This window comes from Colletotrichum fructicola, assembly GCF_000319635.2.
Source record: "Colletotrichum fructicola Nara gc5 chromosome Unknown KSG_Nara_v1_contig07, whole genome shotgun sequence".
NCBI classification, from domain to species: Eukaryota; Fungi; Ascomycota; class Sordariomycetes; order Glomerellales; family Glomerellaceae; genus Colletotrichum; species Colletotrichum fructicola.
The window spans coordinates 2,841,307-2,853,409 of record NW_027094057.1 but is presented as its reverse complement, the minus strand read 5'-3'; the positions used below and the strand labels follow the sequence as shown (position 1 = coordinate 2,853,409).

The 12,103-nt window shown below is 54.3% G+C and overlaps 4 protein-coding genes across 4 annotated transcripts; 1 reads left to right on the top strand and 3 right to left on the bottom strand.

Annotated features, from left to right (window-relative positions):
• Positions 1-1,079: 1,079 nt before the first annotated feature.
• On the bottom strand, positions 1,080-2,717 carry HCFC1 (Host cell factor 1; the record flags this gene model as incomplete). The annotated part of the gene is made up of 1 exon (XM_032030388.1): positions 1,080-2,717. One exon carries the CDS (start codon positions 2,715-2,717, stop codon positions 1,080-1,082), a length of 1,638 nt encoding a protein of 545 aa, XP_031890232.1.
• A 1,308-nt stretch (positions 2,718-4,025) lies between these two features.
• CGGC5_v012504 (uncharacterized protein) lies at positions 4,026-4,790 on the top strand (the record flags this gene model as incomplete). The annotated part of the gene is made up of 1 exon (XM_032030389.1): positions 4,026-4,790. The coding sequence occupies one exon, from the start codon at positions 4,026-4,028 to the stop codon at positions 4,788-4,790; it is 765 nt and encodes a 254-aa protein (XP_031890231.1).
• Positions 4,791-7,241: 2,451 nt separating this feature from the next.
• CGGC5_v012503 (uncharacterized protein) lies at positions 7,242-9,808 on the bottom strand (the record flags this gene model as incomplete). Its single annotated transcript, XM_066152706.1, has 3 exons — positions 7,242-9,216; positions 9,276-9,397; positions 9,455-9,808. The coding sequence occupies 3 exons, from the start codon at positions 9,806-9,808 to the stop codon at positions 7,242-7,244; spliced, it is 2,451 nt and encodes an 816-aa protein (XP_066007982.1).
• A 581-nt stretch (positions 9,809-10,389) lies between these two features.
• Positions 10,390-11,820, bottom strand: ybiU-1 (Uncharacterized protein; the record flags this gene model as incomplete). The annotated part of the gene is made up of 1 exon (XM_032030391.1): positions 10,390-11,820. The coding sequence occupies one exon, from the start codon at positions 11,818-11,820 to the stop codon at positions 10,390-10,392; it is 1,431 nt and encodes a 476-aa protein (XP_031890237.1).
• Between the last annotated feature and the right edge of the window lie 283 nt (positions 11,821-12,103).

Below are 12,103 nucleotides of genomic sequence, written 5' to 3'. Positions count from 1 at the left end.
GAGCCGTGAATAGAACATGCAGTATGGTAGATCGCTGTACTGTGTAACCAGGTATCCTTTTGGAGAGCATTCTCCAACTCTCGAGTTCCCCGTCGTAGATAGGAACCCCAATTTGGTGACAACGGGAAGCCAGGCGCACCACCCCCCCGCCGTCGATCATCCAGTCTCTGAGTCGCGTTCACTTCAAACCCCAACCAACCCCTCCCCTCCTCCGGCCTACGGATAGATAGCTGCTGCAGACATCTTCCCCGCTCACCTCCCCCCTAGGTCAATATCCTCCCGCGACGAGACAGTTAACAATCTCCTGGGAAGTTCAGCCTTTTTTTCTCATGTTGTTCGCCTGAAACATATTCGGTGATACCGAAATAGAAAACGAAGAAGGGAAAAAGTTTGATAGACATTGTATTTCTCTCTTCATGTGCGTATACTTTGCAGTACGAAAGGCGAGAGAGAGATTGCTGGGTTGCCCTGATATCCTGCAGTGCCAACTACCAACACCTCAAGGTGACAGACAACACTCCACTATCTCAGTGCAACTCACGATGGACCCATGTTACCTGGAGTACTGTACTACTTCTCCGTCTTCCTCCTCACCGGATAACCCCTTCGAGTTGGAGGAAGTGAACCGGCCCGGTGGCACGCTTCTCAGATGACGTACCTGCCATTGAACCTCAATGTAGACTGACTCGTTTCCGAGAGATATGATGATATGATGTGCAAGTCACGTTTGATCTGCCCAGCGGGCCAAATTAGACGGCATTGTCACGTCTTTTTTGTCGCAAATTACAACATCACTTCTAGGCGGAGTTTTTAGAATGTTTTTGTATTGGTTTACAGTATTCCAACCCAGAGATAAAGAAAAATGCATGCATGCCTGCCTGCCGCCCACCGGGGTTTTATGAAGCCGTTCCGTCATCAAACATAAATACTGTAGTAGCTCGGAGGGTTTGTAACGATACAGAGTAGAACAGGATACGAAACACCACACACACGCACGCACGTTTAGTTGAGACAAAGAGAACAACTAGCTAGTATAGATAGCAGCAATAATTAGACGCGCGCGCGGGGAGGGAATGACCTCAAACCTCGATGGTGAAATGGCTGATTTGGGAATAATATGCATGCACGGCCAGCTCCAACATCCATACGTCCGAGAACACCTCGCTCCCGTCGAAGCCACCAATGATGAACAAGCGGCTATCATAGAGGACTGTCCCATGGTACCCGCGGCCGCTGGGCGGCAGACCATAGACGCGGCGGCGGTCCCAGGTCATGGTCACGAGGTTGAGGAGTAAGACGTCGTTGGAGTACTCGTTGCCATCGTGGCCTCCGATGACGAACAGATAGGAGCCAACCAGGGTGGCCGTGTGCGATAGGCGGCGGAAGGTGACGGGGATGGTGACGGCCTTCCAGATGTGGGCATCGACGTCGTAGACCCACACGTCGTTGAAGCACTCGCCGCCGTCGGAACCGCCAAAGATGATGAGCTTGCTGCCCACCATGTTGGCTGTGTGATAGCCGCGGGGCTTTGGGCGGGTTTCTCGGACCCCAGGAGGCGGGGCCCGCTCAGGGGGGGAAACGAGCTTCCACGACATCTTGTTCATATCGCTGACGTCTAGGCGCCAGACGTCGTTGAGGGCGCGAACACCATCACCGCCGCCAAAGATATAGATACCGTTCTTGTACAGACAGGCGGTGTGGGCGCGGCGCTTGGAGGGGACACGTTCGCCAATAATCTTGGGCCGATGCCATCTGAAATTTGTGGTGTCGAGAACGTAGATATCATTGTAGTACGCGGGCCCATCGCCGCCGCCAAAGATTACCAGCTTCTTGCCAACGGCGGTACAAGTCATGGCGCGTAGAGGAACGGGTATCTCGCCAGTGACGTGGGGGACAGACCAGTAGAATGCATCGGCGTCAAAGACGTATAGCTCGTTGAAGCAGGCTCTGGAATCGCAGCCGCCGAAGACAAAGATGTTGGATCCGACAAGCGTTGTGGTATGGGCGCGGAGGGAGGTGTGAGGAGCACCCGATACGGGTGCGCGAGACCAGTACATGCCCGAGGATGGAGCTGGAGGCACATCTGGCGCTGTATTGGGGTCCTGGAGAGGTGGAAAGGGGACATGTGCCCCCCTCGCGGCGACTCGTGCGGCGGCCGCGGCGGTTGATAGCTGACGTGTGGTTGTTGAGGAGGAGGGTATTGAAGCCTTTCCGGCTATGGCGGATGTAGAGCGCATGGCGACAGGACGGCGGCCGTCACGGTCTGAGCCGGGGCCGCCGGCAGACTCGGAGCCGTCGTTGGTGTTGCTGGAGCTGGGAGCATCTGCGCCGGTTGGTCGATATGAGGTCGGCGGGGGTTTAGGGGGGTTCGCGCTCGTGGGAGTTGTGCGTGTCGGGGGGACTTGAGAGGGTGCTTGCGAGGCGGATTGGGAGCGTTGGCGGATGGAGAGCTCGGAGGGCTTGCGACGGCGATCTTGGCTCTTGGAGGAGAGATGGCCTGGGGTGTGGGAACGGGGGAGGGTGCCACCCGGAACGGAGGGTAGGCGGCGGTGGTGCTCGACGTCACGGTCGCTCAGCTCCTCGAGGTCGTCAGGCAGGCCACCGATGACGCCCGGCGGAGGAGTCTGTGCCGGGCCGGAGATCTTTTGCGAGCGGACGACCTTCGCCTTGGAGGGGGACCGGGGAATCTTGTCCGATGACCTGGCCGAATCAGCCATGGTTCGGCGGGGAAATGGTCCTTGCCCCCCTCTCACGAGGATGTGGATTGTCGATGGCGAGCGATTGCGGGCTCAAAGAAGGAGAGGTGGTAGCAGCAGAGGGAGAGCGAGGGAGTAGGCTCGGCTCGTCGTCAGGGACAATTGATCGGGATCGGTGATGCAGAGTCGAGCGGTGGACGCACGTGAGTCGTGAAGGAATTGTTTACCTGTCGTTGTTGCAGTTGAGATGACTCGGGGGTCGAGTGCTTCTGGTTGTGGTTTTTGGCTGCAGAATGCTGGAGGACTGGAGCCCAGCCGCAAAGAGCCCACCTTTGGCTGCGGCTGCTGCTGCTGCTGCTCGCTTCCCAGTGTTCCCGCCTTCAGCTTCAGGTCTGGTTCGTCTAAGGGAGGTTGCTTAGGTCGCGGGTCCATTCATTGCCCACTTCCACAGCTGGAGATTTGCAAGGAGGTGTCTGACGGGGGTGGACCACTGGGTGCTGAGTATGATCGTTGGTGCTGAATGAGGTGGTGCTTAAGGCCAGCGCAGCCCGACGAAGTTGCCAGGTGCTAGGTCATGGTAAGGTAAGGCAGGTTGGCAGGGTCGGGTAAGGCCAGCCCGGGCAAGGAAGGCAAAGAAGGCATGGAAGGCATCGGGCTGGCTGGCTGGGCTGCTGGCCTCGGTGACGGGCCCTTGTTAGTGCGGTCCCATGTCAGCTCAGGTCCAGGTCACCACTCACTTCCATGGGCAGCCTTCATGGGGGGGCATTTTAGCTGTCTTGGTCCCTAATTCTATCCACGTATCAAATCTCCAGGTCAGGTAACCCCCTCGCCAAACCCAAGCTCGGACCATCACGGCCCCTGCATTGGCCTGTCGTGTTCCCCGACCCTTCTGTTCCGCGCCGCTGTCACCGGCCTGCCGGGGTCACTCTGATTGGTCGCGTGCGCTGTCGACAGTGTGCACTTTGGCGCATCAAGTCTTGGTCATTCAAACTTCAGATGGAAGTTGTTCGGGGGCTGCTCGTGCTTGGTGCTCAATGTCATGTAGCCACAGCAGTCTGGTACGCTGTCAACCTGCCTTTGCATGCAGTTGGCTCGTTGGCATGGGGACTGGCCTTAAACAAGAAAAGCAATCTTCAAATTGATTGCAGAGGGTCCAATATTACCCCACGTCTTAAGTGAAGTACCTACCACGTCGCGTCTCGGCGCGTCTGAGTCGTGACATTCGCCAAATAATTGTTGAAGTTGCCTTCGAGACACCTTTGCACGGAATGTCGGCTACAGTTTATCACCAAAATCATCTAGATTCCTCCAACATCCTCCTCACTCACAATGGCCGGCACCAGAAGACCCATAGGCGTCTCCAAGAGACCAATGATACTAATGAAGAGACCTATCGACACTTTCGACTTTGCAGAGACATCCCCAAAACGTCATCACCCGGACCCGCATTCGACGGAGGGCATCCTGTCACGTATCGCGCCATCCGACCTCAAGTCATGTTTCCAGGAAATGCTCTCTGATCCCCTCTGCGGGCAGGCCGTTGAAGCACATCTCCAGGCCTACGCCAGCAAGGCCTTGAAGGCGGAGAGCGAGCGAACCAAACGGCAAGCAGACGAGATTCGCAAGAAAGCGTCCAGGGCTGTAGCCAAAGCCACAGAGGATGCATACGACCCCCAGAACCGCACATTTCATATTGAACATATAGGGAAGGCAGTCGATCCCTTTGTGAGGCATGCTCTCGATCTTTGGCGCTCTGGCTCCAGGGCAAATGCGCCATCTTTGGTTTTTGACCTGTTGATGGACTTCGCCGACCGGCTTATCTGGAAAGAATGGGACTTCAGCGTTTGTGGGGACAATGAGGATAACGACTATGTTCATCTCGATATCGAGGACATTTTTGTAGGCATCGTCCGGGAAGAGCTTGAAAGGTGTGAAGATCCCAAGCAGTGGCTCCAGCGTGATAAAACGAAAGACTGGGCGTCAAAGGTCAACAGACTGAACACGAGCATCGACGAGAACAACATCAATAAAAGTTCTTGCCACAAGTATGTGCGTCTCAAGCGATTGCTTGAGACCGGCACTGAGAAGGACTAGGCATTGCCCCTCAATGCGGAGCGTCTCAGTCGAAAATTGTGGCCGGATTTGGGGAAACAATGTGTAGGTAAATCTACGTTCGGGAGTACGCTTGTCCGACGATGATCTGGTCGGATCAGTGGTTATCAAGATACTTAGGATGAGAGAGCAAAATCTTCGTGTAAATGCGGTGGGCATGATAGTATCTGTGTACCTCTCCTAAGTTTTCACCGGCGTGACCCACTGCTCTTACAACTCTCACAATGAAATTCATTGGCTCTCTGAAAATACGCATGGGCTGTACGCCGATTACTTGGCACTATTTGCGGCCGGGACGCACGCTCAAGTCACAAAAGCCTTTGGTAGGCTATTTCTTTCCGTCCAACCGGACTCATAATCATCTAATTATATACAGCCTGGCCTAATACAGTTCATCAGCAATCCCACGCTGTATTTCCAGTAGCTCTTAGACTCATTCAAATCGCGGAATGGATAAATCTGGTTATTCTCTATACCAACAAATGAGAGTCGCCCCAAGAATCAGATGAATCATCATGAAAGCGCCAACCGCCCTCGCAATTAGAACTTCTGCCCCCCACTCTGACGATACCGGCATTGTTCGAACCCCACATCATCAATCCGGGGTAGTTCAACCAGAACCAGAGAAACACTTCCAACGCCCTTCAACAGACGCCCATCGGCTATCTGGCTTGTGTAACCTCGTCTCATCTCCGAAAGTAACTCCTCCACCAGACAGCTCATGAACGTCATCTCAGGTTTGACGTTACACCAACTTAACCTTCGACGCCTTTCCCCATCGGAACAAGAGGGCAACCCGTGCCGCTCGTCGGAGTTTCATCACATTTGCAGCACAGAAACTATGATAAGCTGGCAACTCATTCTGCCCTACCGACATTGGATGACGTAGAAGCTCTCCACGCTAGTCTGGGTGCTGGCCAAGGAAGTTGGAGAGTCTCGACTCAGTGAGGGTTGGTTGCTGGGCGGTGCCGCAGGTGCTCGTTCTATCACGACATCGTCCACCGTTATATGCGAGATGTCGACTGCAAACGCTACCCAAACGGTGAAGATTCGAGGTTAGATCCGGATCATGTCCCCAAAGCAGATCCCCTCGGATTCGGGACCCCTGGAAATAGCACATCGTACGTGCTCCAACCAGGGTCCTGGAGACACACGCAACCTGGTCCCACGTCCGGAGCTTTTTAGGAGGTCTTGGAGAGAAGTCTTGGAGCGGAGCCCCGGAGGTTGGATATGGGAAAACAGTCCGCAGTCGGGGGACTGAAGATGCCGCCGAAGCACGGAACATGATTCAGTCCCAGCTTCCTGCCAAGGCCCGGGGCGGGTTCTAGACACAACGTGTATTGGATGGGGCACAGGAACAATAAACCGCACCGGAAGGCATTCCCCATATAACGTTGATCACCTCCGTGCAGCCCACGCGGGCTCCGATATGATATCTGACTTGCGTCATAATCTTGCCAACTCTGACGAGTCTGACGAACGCACGATGGGGCGGCTAACGGTGCCGTGTAACTTTCACGACTCAAGCCACGACACACTCATGAGAGCATGAAGCAGCTGATGTATGCACGTTGCAAAGTCTCCAGCGTTATCGTCCAAACTCGGAGCGTCCCGCTGACTATCGATGGGGAGACGAGATTAACAACAGTTCAGACAAGGAACGAAGCGAGGCCTAGCCAAGAAACGAACATCCCCTTTACCAAGTTGAGAGACGAATGTATCGTATACAACACCCTCCCAAAGCCGGAAGTACCATCTACATTCGCCCTCGCTTGAGCTGAATCCTGGGAGAACATCACCACCTTTCTCCGATGAACTGCAGAAAGATCGATCTACGTCACTCGTCCCCACCAATATACAACCCACCGGCACCGGTTTCTGCTTCTGGTCTCTCCCCAAGAGCCCCGGGGGCGGCGGGTGTCCATTTGCCGGAGGGTGGTGGGCAAGTCCCACCTCTCGAAATATCCGGATGTTGGTGTGAGAACCGACGGCTCGGATGCGTTTGCGAGAATGGCACGGATAACGTCCCGGCAGGCAACGGGATTTATGGAAAGACGGTCTGACATGGGATGTGAACTGGTCCATGACTCGTTTGCACCGAAAATCCGGTCCACGTACGACCGGCGGAGGTCGTCGATGCTTGAGGTTTCCCTGGAAGGGTTACACAAACTCCCCGCTAGCGCGGAGTGGGGCCGACAGCACCAGGTCCTTAGGAATTTCTGTCGCCAACTTTTCCATCATCCTCCGATATGGTGTAGTGGCCAACATGATGCCCTCTCATTCTCTTGAGAGGTTAGGCATAGCCCCGAGTTCGATTCTCGGTTTCGGAACATTTTCTTTTGTTTTTTTTATTTCATTGCGTCAAGCGTCCTGTTGGCGATCTTTTGCCATCGTCCGAAGTCCCTCCTCCAAGTGATGGCAGGTATTGACTAGTCACTCGTTATACCTCTTGCCTTTGGTCGGCCTGAGTCCATCAGGCCTCCTCTCATGACGGTCTGTGATTTTCAGAGAAAGACCCTCGCCGCTAACTTTCCTCAGCCCTACGGTCTCTTGTGTCTCTTCCACCCATGCCATTGACCCAACTGTCTTGAAGGATGTGACACCAGCGCAAGTATTGCTGAGAATGTGCTCCGGCGGGGGGTTCGATTTGTACGACAAGGCGATGAATTCGAGAATGCTGCTCCAGGCGTGTCCCGTCCGTCGCGAGTAAATACAGACTAGCAGATGGGTTATCGCCATAACCGCATGGGCCATGAGAATGAAAATGCAAAAGTACCCAAACCAGCCAGACGTCATCATGGCATACCCTCCGTAGTGAGCCTCTACAATCATTCGTGCTGAGCCGAGCTCGTTCGAACCTGCCACAGATTTGGGAAGAAGAAAATTCTCTGCAGGCTTACCTCTCTTCACTAGAGCTCTCGCAGCGGTTTCATCCGGAGGGCTGAGAGTATCTCCGACACGCCACCTTTGCAAAGGTTCCAGAAACCTGCTTGAATCGCTGTTAGGAATACTGCCGCATCTCGATAGGGCTTCCACGATGGTTGTGACGATCCTCTCCTGAATGGAGACCGGATCCATCACATCGTTGTGAAAGCTTAAGTCCAGAATTCTCTCTAGGGTGGTCCTGTATCGACCTTCTGAAATGTTTCCAGCAAGTCCGTTGGGAGTATTGTAAACTGGTGGATGGAGCGACTGGTACCAGCTAGGCTTCAGGCGGATTATACCTTCCCGAGTTGAGTTGGCCGAAGGGGCCTTTAGTGGTACACGCCACAAAGGCCTATTCAGTCTTGTATCTAGCTCAACTTCGATGTTGCTATAGACTCTCCCGTTATTGAAGTCGTGCTCGATTACGCCACTCGACGGCGACATCTCGATAAACGTTTTGGCCTTTACCCAGCGTGTGTCGACGGAGCAGGTAAGGAGGTTGGTTGTTCCAGCTAGAAAGTTCACGCCCTCTGCTTTTACAAATATGACCAGTCCGAGGGAGCTCGCTGCTTCACCGTTCCATATATCGATAGGAACAGCAATGATACGTTTGCGTAGATGAAAGATGCTGGTTTCGTTTACCAAGGTAGCGTTGGCTTCCATCATGCCCCTCTTAGATATATGTTCCCGCACGTCTTGGAACACGTCAAGATAATGGTAACCATCGTCCATGCTTGGATGTTTCCATAGACCGCTGTCATTGTCAGGCCTCCTGGCGCGATCGGAGACTGATAGATCCAAGAACGGTAACGCAAGGTTGCCAGGGACTCCATAATCGACCACACCATTCGATACACACACAGTTCTAGCTGCGGGTATCTGGGTCTCGAGAGTGTATCTCTGCTTCGAAGAGAATTTAAGATTCGTCAGACCGAGAGGAGTTCGCGCCTGGCGGCGATCTAGGAAGTCAAGAGACCTCAGGTGCAGGAACCGCATGAGATCGTGAACACGGGCTGATGGGCCGTGAGCCGTAAACGCCCATGTGTCAGACATGTAAGCTGCGGATGGTTGGACGTAAATGCTTTTGCTGATAAGCCCAGTCGTGATTTGATAGTCAACATGTGTCCTGGGGCGCGCGGTATTGGCGAGATAATGGCTGTGAAGAGTCGAGAATCCAGCAGCCGGGCATTGGTGCTGTTCGAGCTGGTTTTGCAAGGACGAGCAGTTCCAACTCGAGTAGTACTCTGCGTCAAGAACTTTCGGCCAGAGTTCTGCGTCACCGCCATTGGCCCAGTAAACACCACCGCCTATGTCAAAGTCCCGTTGAGCAGGTAGCATGAGGACCGCAGCAGCTGGGCCCGCCATGACAGCAATCAGGCCGGAAATCCCAATGAGTGCCAGGAGAGCAAGACGCTTGATGTAGCTTCGAGGTTCAGAGCTAGGGCAAAATATCGCTCCCCAGAAATCGGCTGACCAGAAATAACTAGACAATAAGGGTCAGAGAGGCACCAGGCGATTAGCCTTGGACGTCATCCTGCCTACCTTAGCTGTGTGAATTGCCAACCCGAAACAACGAGCCCAAGTGGCAAACCATCGCCAAAAATCAACTCCTCACGTAGAACATGGAAGATAATAGTCCCAAGACTTGATACGATGAGAAGTTCCTGAGGATCCGTGAGGTCAGAACTATGGACTGAGTCTCTTGAGACGAAGGCAGGTACCTGAATCTTGGCAGCAAGCTGTAAAACGCCAGATTTGACATCGTCCTGATTTTTATTTCCCTGCAGCTCTGAACCGATGAAGTATCCTTGTAGGTTGAAGGAAATCAGAAAAAGGGAGACGGCCGTCGGTAGTATATGTATAGCGCATCGAGATACAGCAACAGCCCTAGACTGGCTTATGAGAACCTTTGGGGGCTCCGGCTTGTCTTCGCCGATGAATGCGACGATGCCGAGACCAACGGCTCGTAGAATTGGTCGCCAGCGCCCCCGGAAGCCGTCAAATACCCTCACGACGAGCCTCCAGATGATCTGGAATGCAAGCGTCAAGTAGAATCGAGCCGAAGAAGATGACATGGCCGGAATTGTTGCAGGGTAAGGCTGCAAGAAGGCATTGCGCTACTCTTCTGAAGAGGCTGGCTTCATATATAAGCTTGTGCGTGGAGCCTTCCTCGGACGTAAAAGGCAAGGCTGCATGCCTATTAGTCCTCGGCTGCTACGTCCAAGGAAGTTGGGAGCTAAATGAGTGGCAAGGCAGTGGTCACCCGCATGTTTTCTGCAGAGCATTTGGGGATATTCCAGACACGCAGCTGCCAGATGCGCAGGTGGGGTTGCTGCACTGCCCTGTGTAACAGCATCGTTTAGGATCATTGGGCAGGATCTCACCGAAGAGGAGTGTAAGCACTCTGGTAACAGAGCCTCGTTTTCTCAACAGGCTCATTGAAGGCCACAAGCGTCAGGAACCAGCAGAGACATCTATTACTCAATTAGTGGCTTAAACAGCCTTTTCAGTCTTGCCCTTCGCCGTTTGCTGTTTGAACTTGCCCAACCGTTATCCAGAAAGCCGCGATGAATACCGAAGAACACAGAGGTATCAACTTGTTTTCCTTTCTCTTCTCCAACGCCGGTAAACCTCAAAAGGGCCATCATGATTCCTATCAAACCATGTCATACTGATCCGGGAACAAAATAGCGTTCGCCATCCCGACCAGAGCTTTCACTGTTGGGCTCCTCCCCTCTCGATCTTCCCAAGGCAGCAAGCCCATGGCCCTAAGCCCATCTTCGCCGCCCGCATCGCTGACCTCCTGAACACCAGGTCGACCCAGGTGAGAAATCTCTCCGCGTCCGCCCCCAAAATCCGGACTAGGTTGGCCAAGGAGAAACGCCTTTCTCTGGCGGGCGAGGTACAGAGCGTTCGTTTGTGTAAGTGGGCAGGCGGGAATATACATGATCGTTGCAGGCAGAGCCGATGGCGGCACCCTGTCGACGCCATAAACCATATCCGGGTGCCACACGACGTAGTCTCCAGGCCGAACAGGGGGGATGCGAACGAGGGACTTGTCGAACTGCAGGTGAGGATGGAGGGAGGCGTTCAGCTCTTGCGTATACGACGGGACGGCACCCTGGATGATGCTTGTCTGCATAAAGTCGAGAGACCAATTCTCGCGGGCGAGAAAGTTCGCAGCCTCAGGGGACGGGTTCAGTGGAGAAAAGAAAGGCCGTAGAAGGAAGTAGGCAGTTGCGAGCTGAAGCATCGGGCATAGCAGCAGGGTGCCGTCAGCGGGATTGATGTCTGACATGGAAAGCCAGCCCTGGAACATGCGGAACATGCTGCATGAGCCCGCGCCATTGTAAAGATCCGATGTGACCTTGAGCCGGGTGCTGCATTCCCAGGGGTCGTAGTCCTCCCACTTTCCATCCCATATGCGTTGATATGTGCCGGCGTTTCCATACCCGTCACTCTCCCATCGTTCAACACTGCCGCCGTCAACGTGGGCGTTCAAATGCCAGAACTCGTCGCCTGGCGCACGAATTCGCAAACGGTCTGCGTAGGCCACGGGCAAGTCCACTGCCACCGAGGCGTTGGGGTTCCTCGAGCGCCAAAGGCCCATCAAAAACCGCTGGGCTGCAAGGACATTTGGATGAGCTCGACCCTTGATCTGAGCAGGCGACCAGTAGATTCCAAACAGATGGGGGTCACGCGTCGGCCACCCTCTGGTCTCCGGATTATCGGCGAGGTACGTCTCTGTCTCCTCCCGCCAGTCTTGAGCTTGGTCCGGCGGAATCACGTTGCGAATCACGGCGCCACCTCGGCGTCGGAGCTTTGCGGCAAATTCGGAGACGCGGGCATGGTCCTTGAGCTCCGAAAAGTTGATGGTGGGGATGATGTCAGACTTTGTTACTCCTATCAACGCAATCTCGGCCCGGAGGGCAACCAGCAGCCGATTCCAAGAATCCACTATCGCCGTCTCCTTGCCCGCGATGAGGCTCCGCTTGATCTGGGCGAACCTCGGCGGGAGTGGAATTGGCCCACCGTTCTCTGAGAATATCTCATCTGCTCGCATGAAGCCTCTCAGGCGGTTGTCCATTGCTGGAGGAAATGATTGCGACCAGAGTAAGCTAGGTGTGTCAAACGGCGAAATGTATTGTGAAAAGAGGTTGGAGGAGTAGGGCATTGATGAGAAATCTGGTGGTTGTGGAGGCGGCATGTCGCCAGAGGCCCCAAATTGGGCCTGCCCTTCGAATAATTCATCGTCCATCGTGTGGGACGAGGAGGGAGTTGCACACGACGTGGCGGAAGACCTCCGTATCGTCGGTGTGCTGGTGGTCGTGTGAATGGATTGGATATGCACTGGAGTAACAGTGGTCTCG